General features: G+C 41.4%; 1 protein-coding gene across 1 annotated transcript; it reads left to right on the top strand.

Annotated features, from left to right (window-relative positions):
• Positions 1-1294: 1294 nt before the first annotated feature.
• On the top strand, positions 1295-27819 carry LOC140679720 (large ribosomal subunit protein bL12m-like). Its single transcript, XM_072915741.1, has 5 exons — positions 1295-1441; positions 8349-8523; positions 12719-12784; positions 17023-17160; positions 27458-27819. Exons 1-5 carry the CDS (start codon positions 1395-1397, stop codon positions 27572-27574), a joined length of 543 nt encoding a protein of 180 aa, XP_072771842.1. The 5' UTR covers positions 1295-1394; the 3' UTR covers positions 27575-27819.

Raw genomic sequence — 27819 nt, 5'->3', positions numbered from 1 at the left:
CTTAGGGAGGCGCTCGGGTGGCATCCTGACCAGATGCCCGAACCACCTCATCTGGCTCCTCTCCATGTGGAGGAGCAGCGGCTTTACTTTGAGCTCCCCCCGGATGACAGAGCTTCTCACCCTATCTCTAAGGGAGAGCCCTGCCACCCGGCGGAGGAAACTCATTTCGGCCGCTTGTACCCGTGATCTTGTCCTTTCGGTCATAACCCAAAGCTCATGACCATAGGTGAGGATGGGAACGTAGATCGACCGGTAAATTGAGAGCTTTGCCTTCCGGCTCAGCTCCTTCTTCACCACAACGGATCGATACAGCGTCCGCATTACTGAAGACGCCGCACCGATCCGCCTGTCGATCTCACGATCCACTCTTCCCTCACTCGTGAACAAGACTCCGAGGTACTTGAACTCCTCCACTTGGGGCAAGATCTCCTCCCCAACCCGGAGATGGCACTCCACCCTTTTCCGGGCGAGAACCATGGACTCGGACTTGGAGGTGCTGATTCTCATCCCAGTCGCTTCACACTCAGCTGCGAACCGATCCAGTGAGAGCTGAAGATCCTGGCCAGATGAAGCCATCAGGACCAAATCATCTGCAAAAAGCAGAGACCTAATCCTGCAGCCACCAAACCAGGTCCCCTCAACGCCTTGACTGCGCCTAGAAATTCTGTCCATAAAAGTTATGAACAGAATCGGTGACAAAGGGAATCCATATCACAGAAGAAAAAACACAAAAGAAATACAAGCAGAAATAAATTAAATAAAAACGTATGTAACCTATTTTTATGGGCTTTCCTCTTTGTGATGTTAACCTGTTATACGCTGTTATACAGTATATGCCTTGAGCTCTTATTTTGAAGGCGCTAAGAGCGGAAGTGATGACACGTTGTAGTGGAGCGGAGGTTTTTTGAAAGAAAGAAAATAAAGTGGTCCTCGTGTAAACACTGGAGCCTCCGTGTTTGTTATTTTGTAGTTTTATACCGTTTTGGCGACATTTATAAACCCTCGGTTACATTTACATTTTTTTTTAAAATAAACCAAAAAAAGCGGCACTGGGAACATGTGTGAAGTATATTGCCCAAATGGCCAAGGACATGGCGGAAGTGCCAGGTGCCATATAAGCGCACCTTAATGTGTGAATTTAAACTAATTATTATTCACTGCTCATTTCGCAACTATAAATACATTTACTATCCACACGATGTGATAAAAGCTCAACGTAAATATGTTCTGCCTCGGCCACCGTTGCTGGCGCAATGCATGCCGGGTAGGTCAGCTTCACTAAGGACGCCATGTGTCTTCTCTGAAGCGGGGTCTCTTGACAGAACACAACTCAGAACTCTGCTTCTTGTCGCTGACTTTGGCTTCTCGTCTCACACTTTAGGACTCAAGCCAGCATGTTCTGCATCCGAAGAGCGCTGCGGGCCGCGGCTCACATCCACCGGTACGTTCCGTTCATGTAGGACTCAGCATCAGTCTGACCCAGTCAAGGGCAGCGAGCCGGCGTCTGACGTTTGTGTTTGGGCTTTATAGAGTAACATTGTACTAATTCATCAACTTGCCTCACATTGTAGAGCACATACTAACTCTAGTGTTGGATAGCTAGCACACTATGTAGAACACCGTGACTGTGTTCAGTAGTATGCTAGCTGGGTGTAGGTCACGTGACATCTCCTGCACGCTGCCTTGTCTTTTAATGTTTGCTGTCATTCAAACTACTTCTGACAGTCAGACCCTTGACAATCAAGGTCACTCGTGTTTAGGAATGATCTAATTTGAAATGTTGAGTTTAAAAGTAGGCTCCAGCACCCCCTGCGACACGGTAAGGCCGTGTTTTTCAACCACTGTGCCGCGGCACACTAGTGTGCCATTATGCAACTTCACCTAATTGGTCTAAAAAATATTGTCTTGGAATCAATACCGTATCTTCCGCACTATAAGGCGCACCTTCAATGAATGGCCTATTTTATAACGTTGTTCATATATTAGGGGTAGAGATGCGCGGTTTGCGGACACAACCGCGGATTATCCGCTGGTCGGGCGGTTGAAATAAAAAAAAATTAGATTTTAAATAGATTCAGGCGGGTGGCAGTTAAACCAATTCGGAAATATATATATACATAGTTCAATGTTGTTACCCACATACGAAAAACGAGCAGGCACCTGCAGCATATGCCACAACAGAAGAAGAAAAAAAAAAAGAGATGGACACTTTTACGGAGCGGAGAAGGGACGCCACCGGGAGCTGTAGCTGAGGTGATCTGCGAGAAGGGCCCGACGCACGTCCAGGGTCACCACCGCACCGACACCCCGCCGCGGCCGGCGTCACGCGCAGCAGGTAAGCAGCTTACCTGCCCGCCACCCCCGTTGCCGGGGGCGCGTAACAGGGGTCACTCTGCGCGCAGTGCGCTCACGAAAGGGGTGGGGCTCACCCTGGTGAGCCGAGTGGGCCACTTTTGGTAAGCAGAACTGGGTGCGAGGGACATCGCGCCTCCACGCGCTTGGAGGTGCGCTCAGCGCGGCTCCCAGATGATTGCGCACTGGTGTGCGTCTGGGCCGTGACAGCGTGGCACGCATTGAATGTCTCTGCTTTATTGGATCAGTCTCCTTTCTTTAACAGGCAAAAGCTTTATAACCTCACTAATGCCTTGCATCGTCTATATTAGATATATAACAACGGGCGGGTGCGGTTTTGATTAAATGTTAGTTCGGGTGGATGCGGATGGTTGACGACTTTTGTGATGCGGTTGCGGATGAAATAATTGCCTATCCGCGCATCTCTAATAAGGGGCACCGCATTATAAGGCGCATAGAATAGAGGCTACAGTAGAGGCTGGGGTTACGTTATGCATCCATTAGATGGAGCTGCGCTAAAGAGAATGTCAACAAAACAGTCAGGTCAGTCAAACTTTATTGATAGATTACAAACCAGCGTTCTGACATCTCTGTTCACTCCCAAAATGAATAATCAGCTGCTTTATTATTTCCCCCGAGGTAAAGTCAGTGACGTAGTATTTCGTTTATCTTTTAACAACAGCAAGGTATAACATGTAGTGCAACATTTATATCACATAGTGGAAGGGAACTTTTTCTCCATTCAATAAACACATAAAAAACGGTAATAATGTTACGATAAATTAAAAGTTAGTGCAATCACAATATAGTAACACTCCAAATAGTACATAGTAGGGTTGGCCGATACGGCCTTTTTTAAATATCTCGATTTGTTTAGTCCAGGGGTGTCAAACTCAAATACAGAGTGGGCCAAAATTTAAAACATAACAAAGCCGCGGGCCAAGGTTGAACAAATTAACCTTTTAGTAGGGACCCAAATAAGTTTTGCATTGAATATTGAACAAGCAAGGCTTATATAACTTTATAGTGACATGCAAAATCGAGTTTCGAATCATAATAATAATTAAAAAATATCAATGGCATATCAAATACAATTTAGATACAAATTGAATTCCTCTTTTCTATTTGCAGCCTTCTGAGGTAAATATCAAAATAAACTAGGCTAGTAATAAATTTGAAAATAAAATACCGTAACAATAATGAATGAATCAAACATTCAAGCCTTGAAGTAGCAAGAGAAAGTGCATGAATAAATTATTGCTCAGTTTGCTACACTGATTTGCTTTAACACAGCAACGCTTATATAACTTAATAGTGCAAAATCAACTTTCGAAAAACAAACGAAAAAACAATGGTATATTAAATAAAATTTAAATACAAATTTAATGACTCTTTTCTATTTGCAGCCTTCTGAGGTAAATATCAACATTAACTTGGTGGGCGGGGGCGGAGTTTGGTGGTAGCGGGGGGTGTATATTGTAGCGTCCCGGAAGAGTTAGCGCTGCAAGGGGTTCGAAGAGTTAGCGCTGCAAGGGGTTCTGGGTATTTGTTCTGTTGTATTTATGTTGTGTTACGGTGCGGATGTTCTCCCGAAATGTGTTTGTCATTCTTGTTTGGTGTGGGTTCACAGTGTGGCGCATATTTGTAACAGTGTTAAAGTTGTTTATACGGCCACCCTCAGTGTGACCTGTATGGCTGTTGACCAAGTATGGGTTGCATTCACTTGTGTGTGTGTGTAAAAGCCGCATATAGTATGTGACTGGGCCGGCACGCTGTTTGTTTTGAGGGAAAGCGGACGTGACGACAGGTTGTAGAGGACGTTGAAGGCAGTGCCTTTAAGGCACGCCCCCAATAATGTTGTCCGGGTGGAAATCGGGAGAAATTCGAGAGAATGCTTGCCCGGGAGATTTTCAGGAGGGGCACTGAAATTTGGGAGTCTCCCGGGAAAATCAGGAGGGATGGCAAGTATGAGTATTAACTGTGAATGCGGTGTAACAGCAGCACCGCCGGCGGGCCAGCTCTAATGTTAATTTGATATTGCCTCAAGGGCCAAGTGAAATTACACGTGGGCCAGAGTTTGACACCCATGGTTTAGGCCAAGTCACGATACACCATATATATGTGGATATTTTGCCTTAGCCTTGAATGAACACTTGATGCATATAATGACAGCAGTATGATGATTCTATGTGTCTACATTAAAACATTCTTCTTCATTAATATATGCTACTTTTAAACTTTCATGCAGAGAGGGAAATCACAAGTAAAAGTGTATTTATTAAAGAGTTATTAAGCAGTGGCACAAACATTCATGTCATTTCCAAAACAGAAAGTGCAAGATTGTTAGAGACATTTTAAAACAAGCGATTAGTTTAAAACATGATGTCACACAATATATTTCAATAAGTGTCAAATATAAATGAGCTGCATAATTGGAAATCAAATAGTGTTCTTCCTTCACTATGTGGTGGGTCCCTGCGGACGTTACCTCCTTTTGTTGACTCTTTTTTTCATACGGTGTTGATGTGGAAATGTTTGCCTCGGCATTTTGTTGGTGTGACACAGAACGGAGATGTTGACATGCGGAGTTTCAAGCACTCTTCAGGTGACTTGTCAAATGATGCTACATATTAGCAGTAATGCTACTTTTTGTAGAAACGCTTTCGCCCCACACTTGACAAATTACGGTTGTCTGTTCGACATATTCCCACTTGAAGCCAAACCACCGCCTGACGATGGATTCACTGCTGTTTTTCTTGGGAATTAATTCTTCTTCCTTCATTTGTTACCAGATTCGCACTTTCTTTCTCTCATATTACCACTAGCATCACAGCTAACTTAAGCCATGCTGCTACCTCTCTGCTCAAGGAGGGCGTATTCGTATGTGACGTATGATGTGACATGTGTAAGAAGGTGCGCTTGTTGTCTGTGAGAAGTAGCGACAAGAAAGAGTGATAAAAGCATGTAGTGTAATGCCAGAAGCTAAAAGCAACTGCGTGAGAACGTTAAGGCTGCAGCTAACGATTATTTTTCTATCGATTAATCTATAGATTATTTTTTCCGATTAATCGGTTAATCTATAGATTATTTTTTTTCGATTAATCTACAGATTATTTTTCCTTTTACCGATTTTTTTATTTATTTAAAATGAAGATGAAAAAATAAATGTAGGCCAGTTTTTTCAAAAGGCATGACTTTTATTTACAAAAAAAAAGAAGTATGGCCACTCAGTCAACATTGACAACAACATGACAAAATATTCTGTAACAATGTAAACATTTAAAACTTTTAACATTTAACAAAATTAAAAGTAGCTTATTTGCTTTTTAATGTGCAAATATAAAAGTAAACATCCAGTGCAAATCTTAATATTCTGCAATGGTATAAGCATTTCAAAAGTAAAAGTATTGCTTATTTTGCTTTAAAATGTGCAAAAATAATGATAAACATCCAATACAAAAAAGTGCAAAACAGAAATATTCTGTAACAGTGTAAACATTTCAACAAAAGTAAAAGTATTGCTTATTTGCTAAAATGTGCAAAAATAAAGATAAACATCCAATACAAAAAAGTGCAAAACGAAATATTCTGTAACAGTGTAAAACATTTCAACAAAAGTACAAGTATTGCTTATTTTTCTTAATAACACAACAATGATAGTATGATTAAAGTGAAAGTTAATTGTTGGTTTGTACATAGTATACGTAACTGTTAATGTTGTAAAAGGTATTTGCACAACTAATTAACGTTAGCGTTTGTGACACGTCTTGTGCCGTGGGGTTCTTTCAGGACCGACAGACTGAACGCCAGACGGCTTTGCCGGTGTTGTACCGAAATCTGTTACCCATCGGAATTTGTAACTCCAGGGGGCGATGTTCCCATGACGTTTGTTTGATGGTTAAACGGCAAGCCCAAAGAGGAGGAGAAGAAGAACGCTTGCGTAAATGGCGTAAACTATCCTTAATGCTGAGACGTCAGTTGTCAGAATTTCAGCATTAATAAATTACACATTCTGGAAATCAATGACTTGCTTTCATTATAGTATGAGTCCATTGTATCAGCTGTTGATTCTCTCTCACACACATACGTACATTTTCCGGATTAAAAGCTATCATGGAATGAAACGTCAGTTGTCAGAATTTCAGCATTAATAAATTACACATATTCTGGAAATCAATCATTATAGTATGAGTCCATTGTTATTATTAATGCTGAAATTCTGACAACTGACGTTTCAGCATTAAGGATAGTTTACGCCATTTACGCAAGCGTTCTTCTTCTCCTCCTCTTTGGGCTTGCCGTTTAACCATCAAACAAACGTCATGGGAACATCGCCCCCTGGAGTTACAAATTCCGATGGGTAACAGATTTCGGTATAACACCGGGTTTACAATCTTTTAATTTTACACAAAGTCTTTTCTCTTCCAAGTCTTTTCTCTTTCTTTCCTCGCTTTTCAGCTCCTCTTCCTCGCTCGCTCGTCGTCCTCTGTCTCTGTCTCTCCTCCTCTCTCGCTCCACGTCAGCTTCACTCTGGCTCCTTCCAGTCTCTCTGCTGCTCCCCTTTTCTTCAGCGAGAGGAGCTTGGATCGCACCTGGGCACGATTGCGGCGTCGCTCCCGGCGCGCCCCGCCTCGCCGCTCGCTCGCCGGCCCCGCCTCTCCACAGCGTTAAAGAGCGCGTCTTTGTAAACACTGAACAGGCACGCCAAACGCGCCTCTCAGAGCGAAATGGTGCTTTAGTTTATGAATTTACAACGCAGATACAAATGACACATTCATGTTTTTGTGTAATGATGACAACGTATACTCACGCGGACGATTGACTAGTTGATGGTGATGGCAAGAACGCTGTCGGGTGTTTTCTTTTCAAAATTTCGTTCATAGCCGTTGTGCTGCTATGATAGGCCATTTCCGCTCGACACAGTGTGCATACAACATTATTAGGCCGTTTATTGAAATACTCCCACACTTTTGACGACTTTTGGCGTGCTTTTTTCCCCTCGCTCGCACCCCTCGCATCGTCTGCTTTGCGCTCCGCCGTGACGGTAGTGTGACGTAAATATGCGACGCGTCGACGCACAAAAATGACGTCGACGTATTTACGTAACAGATGACGTCGACGCGTCGTTTCAGCCTTAGAGAACGTATACTCCAATATCACCATATAGTCATTTTCTATATCGCACAGAGACAAACCCACGATATATTGCATATATCGATATATCGCCCAGCCCTAGTGCAAAGCAATAACAATATATCAATAACTCAATGTTGCTCAAACGTTAATGTCACCCAACACACACACACACAAAATAAACATGTAAAGCTCACTTTATGAAGTTATTCCTCATCCACGAATCCTTCGAATTCTTCTTCAGTGTCCGAATTGAACAGTTGGGCGAATACGGCATCCAACATGCCCGCTGCTGCTCTATTCCCGTGTTCTACTGCGTGACTGATCGCCTTCAGTTTAAACTCTGCGTCGTAAGCGTGTCTCTTAATAGGAGCCATTTTGGGTCTTTACATAAACACACAAATGGAAATGAAACGGCATGCCTCGCGCGCTTCTTCTACTACGGGGGAAATGAAGTCGGCGGCTGCTTACCGTAGTTGCGAGACCTGATGTGGCTCAATATTGGTCCATATATAAGACGCACCAGATTATAAGGCGCACTGTCAGAATTGGAGGTTTTTAGGTGCGCCTTATAGTGCGGAAAATACGGTAATTGCATGCAGTACATTTATTTGTTCCTGTCTACGTAAAAAAAAAAGATGAAGTACTTTATTGATGCATATTATTTCCAGGCTTTCAAAATGATGTGGCGGGCCAGATCTGGCCCCCGGGCCTTGAGTTTGACACCTGTGGTCCAGGGAGACCGAAGTGTCTGATGCTCATTCAGCAGGGCTCCATAATGCTTGTCCATTCCCACGCTCAACGCCAGCTTTGCTTGAAATGATAGTGATTGTGGCCTCATACCATCTTTATTTCCTTCCCAGGACACTTCTTCACCAACACACGTGTGCGCTTCCACTCCTCAAAACCAACAGCACCCTCGCCGCGCCTTCCTTCGACGGCTCTCCCAAAGACTACTCCCCCAAAATCCAGCAGCTGGTAAACGACATTGCCAACCTCACCTTGTTAGAAGTTTCGGACCTGAATGAGCTTCTCAAGGTATGTATCACAGACTGCCAAGGTACCTGTGGTTGTGGGGGCGTGGCTAGATGACATCATTGTATAACTTGCATAATCTGCTATTATGCATATGTTTTCTTTAAAAATGCTAAAAAAAAAAGTATACATACATTTAAAAACAAATCTGTTATTTATTAATATTAAGGTACAGTATATGTTTTTTATATTATATCTGTGGCACTGCCTTGCCGTGGGTTCCCCTGACCACCACACGCTGGCACGAGAGCCCTGGTATTCTGGTTACAATAATGTTTTTATTGAGTCCACCGCACTCGACTTTTCAGTCTTAGTCTTTCTTGCTCTCCGTTGTGCTCTCCAGCGTGTGTCTTTCTCTAACTCCAACTCCAGCCACATGTCTCGTGCCGGCTGCTGCTAATAAGGGCGACAGGTGATTAGATAACAAGCCCCAGCTGGGCAATCTACTCACCTGCCGCTGGCTTCAAGGCCGGTCCTTACACTCTGTGGTCTGCGGCAGGCAAGCAGACCACGCCCCCCCTCCACAATATCGTTTTGCTCTATTTTTACAATTGTTGCTGGTTAATGTACAACGTACTTTGTTGGGAATTTTTCAAGTTTCTAGAGACTTTGAATTACTTTTTCCTTTTATTAAAAGTGTCTCTCCACAAATTTAGCATATTTTTCTGTAGTTATTGAAGACTATACTCGTGTTTACTTCTGTAGCTCCACGTCCCCAACGAGCCTTTGCTGTCCTAAAACATTCACTGTGGTCACACTTACTACGCTCTGCTGCGAGCCTTCTCTTCTTAAAAGCAGCCATGTCCTCTGAATATTTGCCCGTTTGGTAGATGACCGTTTGCTGGAAAGTCTGGGCTATACTAAAGTAGGGCCGGGCGATATGGCCTTTTATTAATATGTGGATATGCAGTGTTTCCCACTGGACAGGCATCTATTTGTGGTGGTGTGGTCGGGGGGTGGGGGGTGGCGGCGGCAGCGGCGATGACCAAGAAGAACGCGGAGTTGGAATATAAGTAACACTTTTATGTACATATTTAACTCATTAAAATTACCGACAGGAAGGGGAGAAACACTTTATTTCAACAGACTCTGGCGCCGTACCTGTTGTCAAAACTCCAAAGACTGACTGCACAGTTGCGCTAACAAAATAAGAGTCTCAGAAAGCTGGCGTGCACAAGCTAGCAAGCTACGGAGTTTGCCGACAATGTATTTCTTGTAAAGTGTATACAAAGGAGTACGGAAGCTGGACAAATAAGATGCCAAAAACCAACCACTTTCATGTGGTATTGGACAGAAAGGAGGACTTTTTTTCTCCTCCATTCGAAAATGCGGACGTTATCAGCACTACTGTCTGATTCCAATCAATGCAAGTCATCAGAATCAGGTAATACACCAACTTATATTCTTGTCTTCATGAAAGAAATGAATCTATATGTGTTAAACATGCTTGTATTATCTTTAAACACCTTTAACTTGTTAACAATATTAACTATATGTGTTAAACATGCTTGTATTATCTTTAAACACCTTTAACTTGTTAACAATATTAACTATATGTATTAAACATACTTGTATTATCATTAAACACCTTTAATTTATTAACAATATTAACTCCATCCATTTTCTACCGCTTATTCCCTTTGGGGTCGCGGGGGGCGCTGGAGCCTATCTCAGCTACAATCGGGCGGAAGGCGGGGTACACCCTGGACAAGTCGCCACCTCATCGCAGGGCCAACACAGATAGACAGACAACATTCACACTCACATCCACACACTAGGGCCAATTTAGTGTTGCCAATCAACTTATCCCCAGGTGCATGTCTTTGGAGGTGGGAGGAAGCCGGAGTACCCGGAGGGAACCCACGCAGTCACGGGGAGAACATGCAAACTCCACACAGAAAGATCCCGAGCCCGGGATTGAACCCAAGACTACTCAGGACCTTCGTATTGTGAGGCAGATTCACTAACCCCTCTGCCACCGTGAAGCCCAGGATTCAATATTAACTATATGTGTTAAACATGCTTGCATTATCATTAAACACCTTTAACTTGTTAACAATATTAACTATATGTGTTAAACATGCTTGCATTATCATTAAACACCTTTAACTTGTTAACAAAAACATATATTTCATAAATAAGTAAATATAAATGATATATATGAATGAGGTAGATCCCCACGACTTGATCAATTGAAAAGTAGCTCGCCTGCAGAAAAAGTGTGAGCACCCCTGAGTTACACCCATCTGAACAGGTCAGCCACATGTTTAAAGCCCGATTACAGTTGAATTCTTGAAATGAAGGGCCTTTAATGGCCAAAACATTAACCAGGACAACATTTTAACAGCTGGTTGGCTCAGATTTTATTCTTTTCATTGCATTCACATGCTGCAGTGGACAGTGGACAATTTATCTTCAGTATTAATGTAGTATCTGAAGCACCGTCTCCACGTGTGTTTATTGACAACAGGGTTATAACCTGGACACGTTAGCTCGTCGGTATGAAAACAGGAGACTGTTACTACTTAATGAAGCAGCGTCAGGCTGCTCACCGTCAGTGAAACGCTCGGTGAAATCGCGGACTAACGTTAAATATATGACGAGCCGCGAGCGATGCAGCTATAACCTATATTACCCTCGTATTTTGATCCGGTCGGTCCGTTCTTTTACTTCGTCGTCTTCTTCTTCTTCTTCTTCTGGCCCACCAGGTAAATTAAGTGCTATTGCCGGAGTTACAATGCATAGTAGGCTACCGCCACCTACTGCACCGGAGTTGTAACTACAAGGTACATTCACAGACAGAGTCCCATTGCTTTTATGAGCGGTCGAGTGAGTCAAAAGCCGAAAAATCCATTTGTGGCGGACGTAATTCTTTCGTGGCGGGCCGCCACAAATAAATGAATGTGTGGGAAACACTGATATGTTTAGGCCATGTGACGATACACCATATATATGTGGATATTTTGCCTTAGCCTTGAATGAACACTTGATGCATATAATGACAGCAGTATGATGATTCTATGTGTCTACATTAAAACATTCTTCATTAATATATGCTACTTTTAAACTTTCATGCAGAGAGGGAAATCACAAGTAAAAGTGTATTTATTAAAGAGTTATTAAGCAGTGGCACAAACATTCATGTCATTTCCAAACAGAAAGTGCAAGATTGTCAGAGACATTTTAAAACAAGCTATTAGTGCACTTTTGTGCATGATGTCACTAAGATGACATATCAAAACAACACTCAATTAAAGTGCACTTTTTGTACAGAACGCCACTACAATAGTTTAAAACAAATAAAGTGCACTTTTGTGCATGATGTCACACAAGATATTTCAATAAGTGTCAAATAAAAATGAGCTGCATAATAGGAAATCAAATAGTGTTCGTCCTTTGCTATGTAGTAGGTTCCTGCGGACGTTATCTCCTTCTGTTGTTGACTATTTGTTTCATACGGTGTTGATGTGGAAATGGTGGCTTGGGTATTTTGTTGGTGTGGCAAAGAACGGAGATGTTGACATGCGGAGTTTCAAGTACTCTTCATTCTCTAGCGGGTGACTTTTCAAACGATGCTACAAATTAGCAGTGGTGCTACTTTTTGTAGCAACGCTTTTCCTGCATACTTGACATATTACGCTTGTCTGTTCAACATCTTACCGCTTGAAGCCAAACCACAGCCAGACGATGGACACCCTGCTGTTTTTCTTGGGAATTAATTCTTCTTCCTTCATTTGTTACCAGATTGGCACCGTCTCTCTCTCGTATTACCACTCGCACCGCTAGCATCACAGCTAACTTTACCCATGCCGCTACCTCTCTGCTCGGCGAGGGTGTATGACGTTGCACACGTGACGTATGTAAGAAGGTGCGCTTGTTTTACGTCTCTGTGAGAAGAGGAGACAAGAAAGAGTGATCAAAGCCTGTAGTGTAATGCCCGCAGCTAAAAACAACTGTGTGAGAACGTATACTCCAATCTTACAAACTCCATATATCGCCCAGCCCTACTTGGTTTGAATAAAAACGGAAAGAGTCCGCCGCTGTTTGGGATTCAGTGAAAATCCGGGGTTGGAGGGGAAAGAAGAAGAGTGACACATCCTCGCTGAGAGAGGACATCGACCAGATTGAATTTTAGTTGAGGACCTATTTGTTGTACTGCAGTTCACTTATTGATGCTTTGTGTTTATTTTGTTGACAGAAAACATTGAATATTAAGGATGTGGGGATGATGCCAATGGGAGCAATGGCTGCTCCTGGAGCTCAGGTAAGCAAGATCTAAACAAATGATTCACATTCTTTAATCAATATGCTCAATAAGTACTTATCCACACACAATTTGTTGATAAGTCATTTTTTTTCAGTAAGTAGAATGAATACACACTGTTAGAAACCCCTTTTCTGCATGCTTTGTGTTTCTATGCTTCACTAATAGTGTTTTAGTCTTAATATTTGATCTGTTATTGTTTTATATGTTGCTTTGGGCTGTAGTACTTTATGGTTTATTTGAATGAAAAGTGCTTTACAAATACATTCATTATTTCTGCTGGGTGTTGTGGCGTCCTAGTCTGTTCAGCGGTCCTTAAACACAACACCTCCCCGACAGAACAATCACTCTGTGCTAAGAGCTTGTAGGCTCAATGTACTCAAATGCATAGAATAGAATGGACTTTATTGTCATTATATTTGCATATAACGAGATTAAGGACTCCAACTTAAGGTGCGGTAGTGGGAACAAATATGGGGTATAAATAATAAAATAAACTAAATTGCACGGTATAGCTCGGTTGGTAGAGCGGCCGTGCCAGCAACTTCAGGGTTGCAGGTTCGATCCCCGCTTCCGCCATCCTAGTCACTGCCGCTGTGTCCTTGGGCAAGACACTTTACCCACCTGCTCCCAGTGCCACCCACACTGGTTTAAAAATGTAACTTAGATATTGGGTTTCACTATGTAAAGCGCTTTGAGTCACTTGAGAAAAGCGCTATATAAATATAATTCACTTCACAATTCACTACACAACAGGGAATAAAGAAAAAAACTAACAATTGAAATAAACAGACTACTATCCAATAAAAATAATAAGCAATCCTGTACAATATACAAAACACTATAGAAATACAAAATACTGTACAATATACAGAACAAGACAAGAGTACCGGAGTAATAAATAACAATCAGTGTCGGACGTATTGCACTTGAAGGGTAATATTGCACAGTAGGGTATTAGGGTAGGATATTGTATAGGGGTGAATTATTATTATTATTATTATAAGTTAGAGTTCAAGATGGTGACAGCTCTGGGAAAGAAGCTGTCTCAGAGCCTGTTTGTTTCGGCTCTGATGCACCTGTAGCGCCTGCCCGATGGTAGCAGGTGGAAGAGGTGGAAGCCAGGGTGTGTGCTGTCCTTGCTGATGCTTTTTGCTCTGTTGAGGCAGCGGGAGTTGTGTAAATCCTTCAGGGAGGGGAGGTTAGGTTAGTTAGGGTTAGATAGCTTAGTCGCTCAGACAGCAATGTGTTAATATAGTTTCAATTTCAGGCAAATTGAAAATCTAAACCAAATAAATCCTTATTTAAACTACAAAAAAATTTTGACCGACTTCAACCATTTTATACTTAAAAGTCAAATAAACCATATGATATAATACAAAGGGGTGGAAAGTTTCCGGTAAATTTACCACGGGAAGTAAAGCTCGGGAAGTTTGGAAATTTTGACCATTTTTTGATTATTCAAAGTTGGACACTGTCCATGGGAATTAATGGGAATATATGGAAATGAATGGGGAATTACAGTAATTATATATTAGAGACATAGACTTAGAGACTTTGACTTCCTCTTTATTGTCATTCAAATGTGAACTTTACAGTACAGATAAGAACGCATGGTAGTGCAGGATAAAAGAGCAATAAGGTGCATATATAAATAAATAGATTACTGTACAGATAAATATATTGCAGTTTTGCATATGCATCCACGTTTATGGATGTATGTTGTATTGTCTTTATATTCCAGCCACTTAATCCATTTTGGGGGGGAATTGAGGGGATTATTATGATGCGTTCAAGAGTCTTACGGCCTGAGGGAAGAAGCTGTTACAGAACCTGGAGGTTCTGCTACAGAGGCTGCGGAACCTCTTTCTAGAGTCCAGCAGTGAAAACAGTCCTTGGTGGGGGTGGGAGGAGTCTCTGCAGATTGTCTGAGCCCTGGTCAGGCAGCGGCTTTTTGCGAGGGCACTTGTCTATATGCTGCTGCATTTTTGTGGCATTTTTGACGTAGCTCTTTGCACAGTATTTGCAAATGTACTCCGCCTTTCTGCCTACATTGGTGGGGGTGAAATGTCTCCACACATCAGATGGTGTACGTGGCATTATTCTCTTTGTATTTATTTATTCTTGTAAAACACTAATGAAATGCCACACACAGATATAAATAGTCAGCTAAACAATTGGAGTAGTCTTTAAAAATATTTGACTGATGGACAAATGAATAGAAACAGGCCAGATGAATAAATGAACAGTCAATCAACATGCTAAATCAAACTATAAGCTACATTCTTGTATGACAACAGAATGGCAGAGGAAACTACACCTTTTCATTTAGCATTTGCCAGTTGAACTTTACACATCACAAAAAAGGTCAATTCGGATCGCTAACGTTGTTAGCATAAAGGAATGGGATTTAACATAGAGAAAATTAGCATCACGGCTAACAGAGAAATATTTTCGGTTCATTACGAGACTGTGGTGGTACATAAACCTATCTAGCTAGAGATATTGGCCCCAAAATCATTTAACAAGTGCAGGAACAGCTAGCTAGCTTGAGTGTAAGTCTGCTGGAGTAGTCTACAGTCATACAGAAACAAGCAATTACACTTAAATACCACAGATCAAATATATTTACCTCATCAACACTTACCTGACTGGATGAAGTCCTTGGGCTCAAATACTAGTGTGGCCTCAATAGCCCTGCTGTAGTGTGTAGCATGCTGGGAATTATCTGTGCATGTGATGGGGGAATGCACAGTGAAGGGTTGAAATTCTACTGAATTTGCATTAAAACCTCTAAAGGCTTAGTGGCCACATGCGTGGACAGCACCTTTTAGCTCTTATTTCCTCAATTGTGTACACTACTGAATTGGGGCCTTATGGCCGCTTATGTGGACACTTATACTGCCATCTGGTGGTGTCAGAAGAGTATAACATACAATGGAATTTGGAAAAAAAAGTGTACGGTAAATATAAGAATTAGCATGTCACTAAACATGAAGTACACGTTTGTGTACTTATGGACTAAGTACATCATATCAAAAGATGATTCTTAGTTTTTATTCTAATTAGGGTCCAATAAGTCCAAATAGCAAAGAGAAATAAAAAAAAGCATGTAAACAAACAGCTTGGGCCTTGAGAGGTTTATTAATATCAGGTTGTTTTAGCTAATAATCATGCTGCAAGATCTAGCATGTTGCATTCAATGTTTATTCCCGTTAATTCCCATGGAAAGTTTCCAACTTTGAATATTCCTGGAATTTTGCAAGCCTAATAATACATTCAAATTAATCAGCAACATTAAAAAAACACTTCAAACTACAAAACATGTTTTTTTAAATCAAAATGAGGAAGTCAGGATTAATGAGCACGTTTTGTAGTGGACATATTTTGGAAGTGGGTTTTGAAGCATTGTACTGAAAGTATGTTCCTCAGTTACATGGCATCACACCAGCGGGCCCTACCAATTACTTGAGAAGAACTGGATTCGACAGTTTTAGCACCACTCAAATATTTATTCGATTGGCGAAAATGACAGCGATTGACCAAAATGTGCGGGGAAGTTGCGAGCATTGGACAAAGATAGGAGGCCGTACATAGTTTGCATATTTCCTGACTGTCAGGTTCAAACACTGATGACATCTATTAAACAGGACAAGAAGCAAAGAATCAAACAGAGACAGAATTAAATTTGGCTCAATTTGAGGCGAAACGTCTGGTCTGTACTCTTGTACAGTCTCCAGCACGCTTGCACGCCTCCTTCTTTTATTTGGACCTTCCCTGACCGCATGGCCACAGCTGTTTCTAAGGGACGAGGGTCGTAAACAGTTCACAGAAAAGGTCGGTTCGTAAAAGAGGTTTCTGGAGGGGAGTCTGGTCCTGCTTCCTCTTCGCTGTTGTAGTTCTTGGGTCAGACAATATCTTTCTGTTGATTACAATACATGAAAGAAACAAACACCTTCATGTTGATTCCCCCTACAGTGGAGTTTTACAAGCCTTCTTCTTGGTAGGTTCAAAGACAGCTTTTGCTTCTCACCGGGCCCTCAATGTAACACTTAAGTTTTTGTGATAACTTAGAAACAATTATTCTAACACTGACTTGTCTTTAAACGATCATTTTAATTAGGTGGCAATTTTAAATGTCGACACATTAGTCATAAAGCTCGAGGCAAGCATCTGACATGGCTGCTCAGCCTTGGTGGAGGTCTCCCTTCCATTCATTGTGAATGTGTCCCGCTCAGGCCGTAGAAGAGGAAGAAGCACCCGTCAAGAAGGAGCAGACTCACTTCACTGTCAAGCTCACTGAACTCAACACCGCTGAAAAAGTCAAGCTCATAAAGGAGGTGAAGAACTGCATCCAAGGCTTGAATCTGGTGCAGGTAAGTCTTTTTTTTTTAATGGAAATAATACGTTATTGTGCTTATACTTTCATTATGTCTCCATGTGTATATGCTGAACACTGCAAAAAGTCAGTGTTCAAAAACAAGAAAAAATTAAAGCTGCAAGCAGCATTGGTTGGGCCCGCGTATTTGGCAGGTGCTAGTCCTAAGTGTCCCAATACTTTTGTCAAGTTTTAGTCCCAAGTGTCCCAATACTTTTGTCTACTTTTAGTCTGAAGTGTCCCAAGACTTTTGTCTAGTGTACCTACCTTGTCTGCATTGTGTGGGCACGTTGGTGCTTCCTGCTTTTAAGCAGCCATCTTAAAAAAACAGCAGCGCAGCAGCATCAGCACAGCGGTTCTTTGAAGGGTCATAAAATCAAAACCGGAGCAGTTAGAAAAATTATTTCGATAACTTTTATTTGGAAGGGTTCAATCTCTCTCCTGTGTTATTTTGACAAACGCGCTCAGAGGAGATAATGTTTGAAGAGAAGTGACCGGTTTATAAAAAAAAATGTGTTTTGAAGGGGAAATTGCAAACTTCCTGTTGATTTTTGCTGGGGGTTGTCAAGATATGAAATGTAGGTCTAAGTGAGACCTACATAGAGGTTTTTGTTTCATGTCTCTCCGACCTTCCCAGTGGGAGTTACAGGCAGTTTTGTCATTTTTTTCTTCCGAGGAGCAGTTTTTTCTGCGTTTTATTTAAAAATTTTGAGATTTGGGGTTAGGTTTTTTATTAGATCGCAATTTTTGCCAGTCCTGATGTGTGTGTTCAGTTTGGTGAGTTTTGAAGCATGTTAAGAGGGTGAAAATACAGCTCAAAGAGGCAAAAGTTACTGTTTTCAGTACTTTTTTGTCTTGAAGGGGGAATTGCCAACTTCCTGTTGATTTTTGCCCGAGAATATGCTATTATGAAATCTAGGTCTAAGTCACACCTACATAAAGGTTTTTGTTTCATGTCTCTCCGACCTTCCTAGTGGGAGTTACAGGCAGTCTAGTTTTTTTTTTTTTTCGTAGGGGGCGCTAGAGCGCAATTTTGAGTTTTGAGGTTTGGTTTTTTGATAAAAAGTTTTGCCGTATATTACTGATGTGTGTGTAAAATTTGGTGAGTTTTAAAGTATGTTAAGGGGGTCAAATTACAGCGCAAAGTTGCGGAAGAATAATAATAATAATAAAGAATAAAACCTTACAAATTCAATAGGTCCTTATGTCCCATTGCATAAGGACTCCCACAGGGAGTCCTTATGCAATGGGCCATGCGGGCCCTAAAAATACAAAAATGAGGGGTATTTTATTTGAACTAAGCAAAATTATCTGCCAATAGAACAAGAAAATTTGGCTCGTCAAGACATTCCAAAACAAGTCAAATTAGCTAACCTCAATGAACCCAAAATAGCTTAAAGGGGAACATTATCACAATTTCAGACAGGTTAAAACCATTAAAAATCAGTTCCCAGTGGCTTATTATATTTTTCGAAGTTTTTTTCAAAATTTTACCCATTACGCAATATCCCTAAGAAAAGCTTCAAAGTGCCTGATTTTAACCATCGTTATATACACCCGTCCATTTTCCTGTGACGTCACATAGTGATGCCAACACAAACAAACATGGCGGATAGAACAGCAAGCTATAGCGACATTAGCTCGGATTCAGACTCGGATTTCAGCGGCTTAAGCGATTCAACAGATTACGCATGTATTGAAACGGATGGTTGTAGTGTGGAGGCAGGTAGCGAAAACCAAATTGAAGAAGAAACTGAAGCTATTGAGCCATATCGGTTTGAACCGTATGCAAGCGAAACCCACGAAAGCGACACGACAGCCAGCGACACGGGAGAAAGCGAGGACGAATTCGGCGATCGCCTTCTAACCAACGATTGGTATGTGTTTGTTTGGCATTAAAGGAAACTAACAACTATGAACTAGGTTTACAGCATATGAAATACATTTGGCAACAACATGCACTTTGAGAGTGCAGACAGCCCAGTTTTCATCAATTAATATATTCTGTAGACATACCCTCATCCGCTCTCTTTTCCTGAAAGCTGATCTGTCCAGTTTTGGAGTTGATGTCAGCAGGCCAGGGAAGCTAGGGTCGATATTCTTCTCTTGATCATCTTCGGTGGCATAAGGGACGGTGTGAGCCAAGACATCCAGGGGGTTTAGCTCGCTCGTCTGCGGGAACAAACTGCCGCCATTGCTTGCCGTGCTAGCGAGGTCCTTTGTCCCTGAATTGCTCACACACTCCGGCAGATTCAATGGGGGTCTGGCGGCAGATTTCTTTGACTTTATGGTTGGAAATGCATCTGCTTTGAGTGTCGCAGGATATCCACACATTCTTGCCATCTCTGTCGTAGCATAGCTTTCGTCGGTAAAGTGTGCGGAACAAATTTCGTCCAATTTCTTGCCACTTTCACATCTTTGGGCCACTGGTGCAACTTGAATCCGTCCCTGTTAGTGTTGTTACACCCTCCGACAACACACCGACGAGGCATGATGTCTCCAAGGTACGGAAAACAGTCGAAAAAACGGAAAATAACAGAGTTGATTTGACTCGGTGTTTGAGAAAATAGCGGATTGCTTCCCGATGTGACGTCACGTTGTGACGTCATCGCTCCGAAAGCGAATAATAGAAAGGCGTTTAATTCGCCAAAATTCACCCATTTAGAGTTCAAAAATCGGTTAAAAAAATATATGGTCTTTTTTCTGCAACATCAAGGTATATATTGACGCTTACATAGGTCTGGTGATAATGTTCCCCTTTAAAATAAGTATATTCTCACTAATAAGTGCACTTTTCTTGGTAGAAAAATTAAAAAAAGAGACCTTTTTGCTCAATATGTTGAAAAATATTCGTAAATGCTAGTGTCATTATCTTGACATAATGATATGCACTCGGCATCATGCTTGAAACCAGCAAACTAAAAACTAGTTTATTGTTCTTAATGGAAAGGCAACAAGGCAACATCTTGTTACTCTCGGGGTCTCCTAGCCGCTCAGGCGAATCATATGGTCTAAAAATGCATTTTTCCATGGATAACATGACATCATCGCGCCAAGTGTGTGCTCTTTCAGTCAATTAGTGCGCATATATACAGCCTGACCCCCGGCCAAAATGTTTTTAATTGGAATTTTGAAGAATTTATCTGAATGTGCATGAACTATTTCTGTTCAAAATTGTTAATAATGTTAAATGTTTAAATATTAACTGTCAGTTTACTGTACTGTGCCAACTGTACTACTATATGAGGACCTATTTTCTATTGTTTCATTGAAAATAAAACAGCAAAGTCCATTTGGCTGTCATCTGTTTTAATTATGAGACACAATTGTGTCAAAGTCATGATTTTTTATTTCATGCTTGAAATAAGAAATGATGACTTTAAAAAAGTAGTTTAATACTTGTGAGTGTTGATGACACAGCTTTGCAACACTTGATATTCTAGTTTCAAGCATGTTTTACTCAATATTAGGGCTGCAGCTAACGATTATTTTTCTATCGATTAATCTATAGATTATTTTTTTTTCGATTAATCGGTTAATCTATAGATTATTTTTTCGATTAATCTATAGATTATTTTTCCTTTTACCGATTTTTTTTTAATTTAAAATGAAGAGGAAAAAATAAATGTAGGCCAGTTTTTTCAAAAGGCATGGCTTTTATTTACAAAAAAAAAAGTATGGCCACTCAGTCAACATTGACAACAACATGACAAAATATTCTGTAACAATGTAAACATTTAAAACTTTTAACATTTAACAAAATTAAAAGTAGCTTATTTGCTTTTTAATGTGCAAATATAAAAGTAAACATCCAGTGCAAATCTTAATATTCTGGAATAGTATAAGCATTTCAAAAGTAAAAGTATTGCTTATTTTGCTTTAAAATGTGCAAAAATAAAGATAAACATCCAATACAAAAAAGTGCAAAATGGAAATATTCTGTAACAAGTGTAAACATTTCAACAAAAGTAAAAGTATTGCTTATTTGCTAAAATGTGCAAAAATAAAGCTAAACATCCAATACAAAAAAGTGTACAGTGTAAACATTTCAACAAAAGTAAAAGTATTGCTTATTTTGCTTAATAACACAACAATGATAGTATGATTAAAGTGAAAGTTAATTGTTGGTTAGTACATAGTATATGTAACTGTTAATGTTGTAAAAGGTATTTGCACAACTAATTAACGTTAGCGTTTGTGACACGTCTTGTGCCGTGGGGTTCTTTCAGGACCGACAGACTGAACGCCAGACGGCTTTGCCAGGTTTACAATCTTTTAATTTTACACAAAGTCTTTTCTCTTCCAACTGCGCGGATCGCGCACCTGGGCACGATTGCTCCCGGCGCGCCCCGCCTCGCCGCTCGCTGGCCGCCGCCGCCTCTCCACAGCGTTAGAGGAGCGCGTCTTTGTAAACACTGAACAGGCACGCCAAACGCGCCTCTCAGAGCGAAACGGTGCTTTAGTTTATGAATTTACAACGCAGATACAAATGACACATTCATGTTTTTGTGTAATAATGACAACGTATACGCACGCGGACGATTGACTTGTTGATGGTGATGGCAAGAACGCTGTCGGGGGTTTTCTTTTCAAATGTTCCTTCATAGCCGTTGTGCTGCTATGATAGGCCATTTCCGCTCGACACAGTGTGCATACAACAACATTATTAGGCCGTTTATTGAAATACTCCCACACTTTTGACGACTTTTGGCGTGCTTTTTTCCCCTCGCTCGCATCGTCTGCTTTGCGCTCCGCCATGACAGTAGTGTGACGTAAATATGCGACGCGCCGACGCACAAAAACGGCGTCGACGTATTTACGTAACCGATGACGTCGACTACGTCGACGCGTCGTTTCAGCCTTACTCAATATAGGTCATCACATCTCAGCAACAAGCTGTAATATCTTACTGAGATCATTTAGGACCAAAACACTTAAAAAAAGTAAAACACTCGAACATAAAATCTGCTTAGTGAGAAGAATGATCTTATCAGACAGAAAATAAGCAAATATCACCCTTATTTGACATATTTCATCTTACTTACATTTCAGTTTTTGCAGTGAAAGCTTTTAGGTTTTGCTCACATTTGCTTTCTTTTATTCAGACTCGCCGAGTTGGTGCTTTTCCAAACACTCGTAGCAAACGTGCTTAAGAAATACAAATACTATTAAGTAGAGATGTCCGATAATATCGGACTGATAAATGCTTTAAAATGTGATATCGGAAATGATCGGTATCGGTTTCAAAGAGTAAAATGTATGACTTTTTAAAACACCTCTGTGTACACGGACGTAGGGAGAAGTACAGAGCGCCAATAAACCTTAAAGGCACTGCCTTTACGTGCCAGCCCAATCACATATCTACGGCTTTTCACACACATAAGTGAATGCAAGGCATACTTGGTCAATACCCATACAGGTCACACTGTGGGTGGCCGTATAAACAACTTTAAACACTGTTACAAATACCGTATTTTCCGCACCATTAGCCGCACCTAAAAACCACAAATTTACTCAAAAGCTGACAGTGCGGCTTATAAGCCGGTGCGCTTTATATATGGATAAATATTAAGATTCATTTTCATAAAGTTTCGGTCTCGCAACTTCCGTAAACAGCCGCCATCTTTTTTCCCGGTAGAACAGGAAGCGCTTCTTCTTCTACGCAAGCAACCGCCAAGGTAAGCACCCGCCCCCATAGAACAGGAAGCGCTTCTTCTTCTACTGTAAGCAACCACCCGCCCCCGGAAGAAGAAGAAGCGCGCGGATTTTCGTTTCATTTCCTTTGTGTGCTTACATCTGTAAAGACCAGACCACAAAATGGCTCCTACTAAGCGACACGCGTATAACGCAGAATTTAAACTTAAGGCAATAAGTCATGCCGAAGAACACGGAAATAGAGCAGCAGCAAGAGAATATAACATAAATGATTCAATGGTGCGTAGGTGGAGGAAGCAAGAAGATGACCTGCGCCAGGTAAAGAAGACAAAACAGAGTTTCCGAGGGAACAAAGCAAGATGGCAACTGTTGGAGGACAAACTGGAACAGTGGGTTGTTGAGCAGAGAGCAGCAAGCAGAAGTGTCAGCACCATCACTATTCGAATGAAAGCAACAACGCTAGCAAGCGAACTCCACCTGGATGATTTTAAAGGTGGTGCTTCTTGGTGTTTTCGGTTCATGAAAAGACGCTTATAGACTACGGTGTCGTCACGGACTACAAAGGCGGACTTGCACAATTTTTCAGGATTTATAGAGATCCCAAATACAGATCAGCAGGTACCAGAAGGTAAGAAAAGATGTGTTTGCATAATATTGCGAAACAAAGTGCCAGATAATATGTCTTACCTTATACACACACTTTTCAATTCGGACACCGAAGACGAAGAATTCGAAGGATTTACGAATGAAGAATAACTTCAGAAAGTGAGCGCTATGTTTATTTTGTGTGTTGTGACATTAACGTTCGAGCAACATTATGTTGCTATTGCTCTGCACTATTTTGAATTTTACTATGTTTGTGATTGCACATTTGCGTACATTTTGGGAGTGAACAGAGTTGTTAGAACGCTGGTTTTTAATATATTATTAAAGTTTGACTGACCTATCTGACTGTTTTTTTGACATTCCCTTTAGCGCAGCGTAGGCGCGGCTTATAGTCCGAGGCGGCTTATACCGTATTTTCCGCACTATAAGGCGCACCGGATTATTAGCCGCACCTTCAATGAATTACATATTTCATAACTTTGTCCACCAATAAGCCGCCCCGGACTATAAGCCGCGCCTACGCTGCGCTAAAGGGAATGTCAAAAAAACAGTCAGATAGGTCAGTCAAACTTTAATAATATATTAAAAACCAGCGTTCTAACAACTCTGTTCACTCCCAAAATGTACGCAAATGTGCAATCACAAACATAGTAAAATTCAAAATAGTGCAGAGCAATAGCAACATAATGTTGCTCGAACGTTAATGTCACAACACACAAAATAAACATAGCGCTCACCTTCTGAAGTTATTCTTCATTCGTAAATCCTTCGTCTTCGGTGTCCGAAGTGAAAAGTTGGGCAAATTTACGATCCACTGGCAGATGTTGGCGTCGTCTGGCGCTGCCTCCTCGTCTTAGTGAAGGTGTGTTCGCCTTCTGTCTTCCATTGTTCCCACGCAGTTAGCAGTCTAGCTTCGAATGCCCTGTTGACACCAATATCTAGCGGCTGGAGGTCTTTTGTCAATCCACCCGGAATGACGGCGAGTATTGAATTAAGCGCGTAAGCGTGTCTCTCAATGTGCTGTTATGAGCTAGCAAATATAACAACTACACTACCCAGCATGCAACGATAGTTACGAGCATGCGCGGTAGCCCTGAGAAGCGTTGTTGTATGCTGGCAGTTAGAATGTGGTTATGAGCACGCTGTGAGAAAACGTTGAGAACTCAGTTAACACGCCTCGTCTGCATTATTTATAATTAGACAGACAACACACTTAATAGGAGCCATTTTGGGGTCTTTACATAAACACACAAATGGAAATGAAACGTCACATATCCCAGCATGCACCGCGCGCTTCTTCTACGGGGGAAAAAGATGGCGGCTGTTTACCGTAGTTGCGAGACCTAAACTTTATGAAAATGAATCTTAATATTTATCCATATATAAAGCGCACCGGGTTATAAGGCGCACTGTCAGCTTTTGAGAAAGTTTGTGGTTTTTAGGTGCGCCTTATAGTGCGGAAAATACGGTAGGTGGACAAAGTTTTGAAATATGCCATTCATTGAAGGTGCGGCTAATAACCCGGGGCGGCTTATAGTGCGGAAAATACGGTATGTGAACCCACACCAAACAAGAATGACAAACACATTTCGGGAGAACAACCACACCGTAACACAACATAAACACAACAGAACAAATACCCAGAACCCCTTGCAGCACTAACTCTTCCGGTACGCTACAATATACACCCCCCGCTACCCCTTTCCCCACCTCAACCTCCTCATGCTCTCTCAGGGAGAGCATGTTCCAAATTCCAAGCTGCTGTTTTGAGGCATGTTAAAAAAAATAATGCACTTAGTGACTTCAATAATAAATATGGCAGTGCCATGTTGGCATTTTGTTCCATAACTTGAGTTGATTTATTTTGCAAAACCTTGTTACATTGTTTAATGCATCCAGCGGGGCATCACAACAACATTAGGCATAATAATGTGTTCATTCCACCACTGTGGTATCGGTATCGCTTGATATCGGAATTGGTCATTAAGAGTTGGACAATATCGGCTATCAGCAAAAAAGCCATTATCGGACATCTCTACTATTAAGATAATACTTAAATGGGAATGAATGAAGATTAAAAGTATATCAAACAAACGTTTAATGAAGTGATCAGTGCATTCTTTGACAGGAGTGTGAGCTTGTTTTGTAAAATCCTGCACTCTTCCGCCCTTTTTAATGACCTTTCTAGGAACTCTGAAGAAACTTTTATTTGAACTTTTATCCTCTGCAAGATTTGAAGGATTCATACAGCCGAAAACAACACAAGCATCTGGCACTTTCTCCTCGTGAAGTTGTGAATGTGCCATTTAGTGAGCCCTCAGTAAAATCCATTTTTGGCCACTGATTATTTCTTCTGGTAAGAAACTGTACTGCAGTGCTTACAGAATAGTGCTGCTAGAATCCTGATGAGATATACCACCACATCACACCAACTCTCAAATCCCTTTGAATTCAAAGTCTCCCTGCTAACCCACCAGTGCTTCCATGGAAATGCCCCCCTCTACCTCAAAGAACTGCTCACCCCCAAATCCTCCACACCACACCTCCGCTCCGGACAGGCTAACCTCCTCCAACCTCCGAGGACAAAGCTCCGAACTATGGGAAACCGGGCTTTCTGCTCCGCCGCTCCCAGTCTGTGGAACGCTCTCCCTGACCACCTGAGGGTACCACAGACTGTGGATGCTTTTAAAAAAGCCTTTTTTTTTTTTTTAGATATGCATACTAGTTCTAGCTATTAAGCTGTTCTAGTTTTTATTAGGGCCCGCATGGCCCATTGTATAAGGACTCCCAAAAAGAGTCCTTATGCAATGGGACATAAGGACCTATTGAATTTGTAAGGTTTTATTATTCTTTATTCTTTATTTTTCCGCCGCCACTTTAAACTGTAATTTGACCCACTTAACATGCTTCAAAACTCACCATATTTGACCCACACATCAGGACCTGCGAAAATTGCCTTTTTAAAAAAAAAACGAACCACAAAACTCAAAATTGCGCTCTAGCGCCCCCTACGGAAAAAAAAAACTAGACTGCCTGTAACTCCCACTAGGAAGGTCGGAGAGACATGAAACAAAAACCTTTATGTAGGTGTGACTTAGACCTAGATTTCATAATAGTATATTCTCGGGCAAAAATCAACAGGAAGTTGGCAATTCCCCCTTCAAGACAAAAAAGTACTAAAAACAGTCACTTTTGCCTCTTTGAGCTGTAATTTGACCCCCTTGACATGCTTCAAAACTCACCGAACTGAACACAAACATCAGGACTGGCAAAAATTGTGATCTAATAAAAAAAACCTAACCCCAAATCTCAAAATTGTGCTCTAGCGCAATTTTTTAATGAAACGCACAAAAAACTGCTCCTCGGATGAAAAAACTGACAAAACTGCCTGTAACTCTCCCTGGGAAGGTCGGAGAGACATGAAACAAAAACCTCTATGCAGGTCTCACTTAGACCTACATTTCATAAATTGACAACCCCCAGCAAAAATCAACAGGAAGTTTGCTTTTCCCCCTTCAAAACAAATTTTTTGTAAAAACCGGTCACCTTCCTTCAAAAACTATCTCCTCTGAGCGCGTTTGTCGTTTCGGCTTCAAACTAACACAGGAGAGAGATTAAACCCTTGTGTATAAAATAACAGAACAGCGTTTTAATACCTGCTCCGGTTTTGATTTTATGACCCTTCAAAGACCCGCTGTGCTGCTGTTTTTTTAAGATGGCTGCTTAAAAGCAGGAAGCACCAACGTGCCCACACAATGCAGACAAGGTAGGTACACTAGACAAAAGTCTTGGGACACTTCAGACTAAAAGTAGACAAAAGTATTGGGACACTTAGGACTAGCACCTGCCAAATACGCGGGCCCGACCAATGCTGCTTGCAGCTTTAATTTTGTATTATTTTTTTAATACACTGTAGCACTTTGAGGTTGTTTGCTCAATGTAAAATGCTTTTTACAAATAAAAACTATTATTGTTATTATAATCATTACTGTATTGCACACTAACCGCACCTTTTGTTGTGTGTGCTACACCAGGCCAAGAAACTAGTGGAGTCTCTTCCCCAGGAGATCCGTGCCAATGTTCCTAAAGACGAGGCAGAGAAGCTGAAGGCAGCGTTGCAGGCAGCAGGTGGCACGGTGGTCTTGGAGTAGATGCCCTCACGTTAGTCACGCACCTGCTCCAATTTTTTTGTATTTTACGTGACAAGGAAGACTAAATCAAGGCGGTCTTTCCACACCCGTCGCCGGGGGCGGAACAAGGGAGACTGAACTTTTGACCAATAACCTCCGAGCCGCCCCCCGTCGAGTCTGAAGTCATGTTGGAAAAGCAGCTTTGATTGAGGGAATGGCAGAGCTGTTGTTTGTTGGAAATGTCAATTAAAAAAGATGAGATATCA

The sequence above is a fragment of the Nerophis lumbriciformis genome, linkage group LG22, assembly GCF_033978685.3.
Source record: "Nerophis lumbriciformis linkage group LG22, RoL_Nlum_v2.1, whole genome shotgun sequence".
NCBI lineage: Eukaryota > Metazoa > Chordata > Actinopteri > Syngnathiformes > Syngnathidae > Nerophis > Nerophis lumbriciformis.
This window is presented reverse-complemented; position numbering and strand designations above follow the sequence as displayed.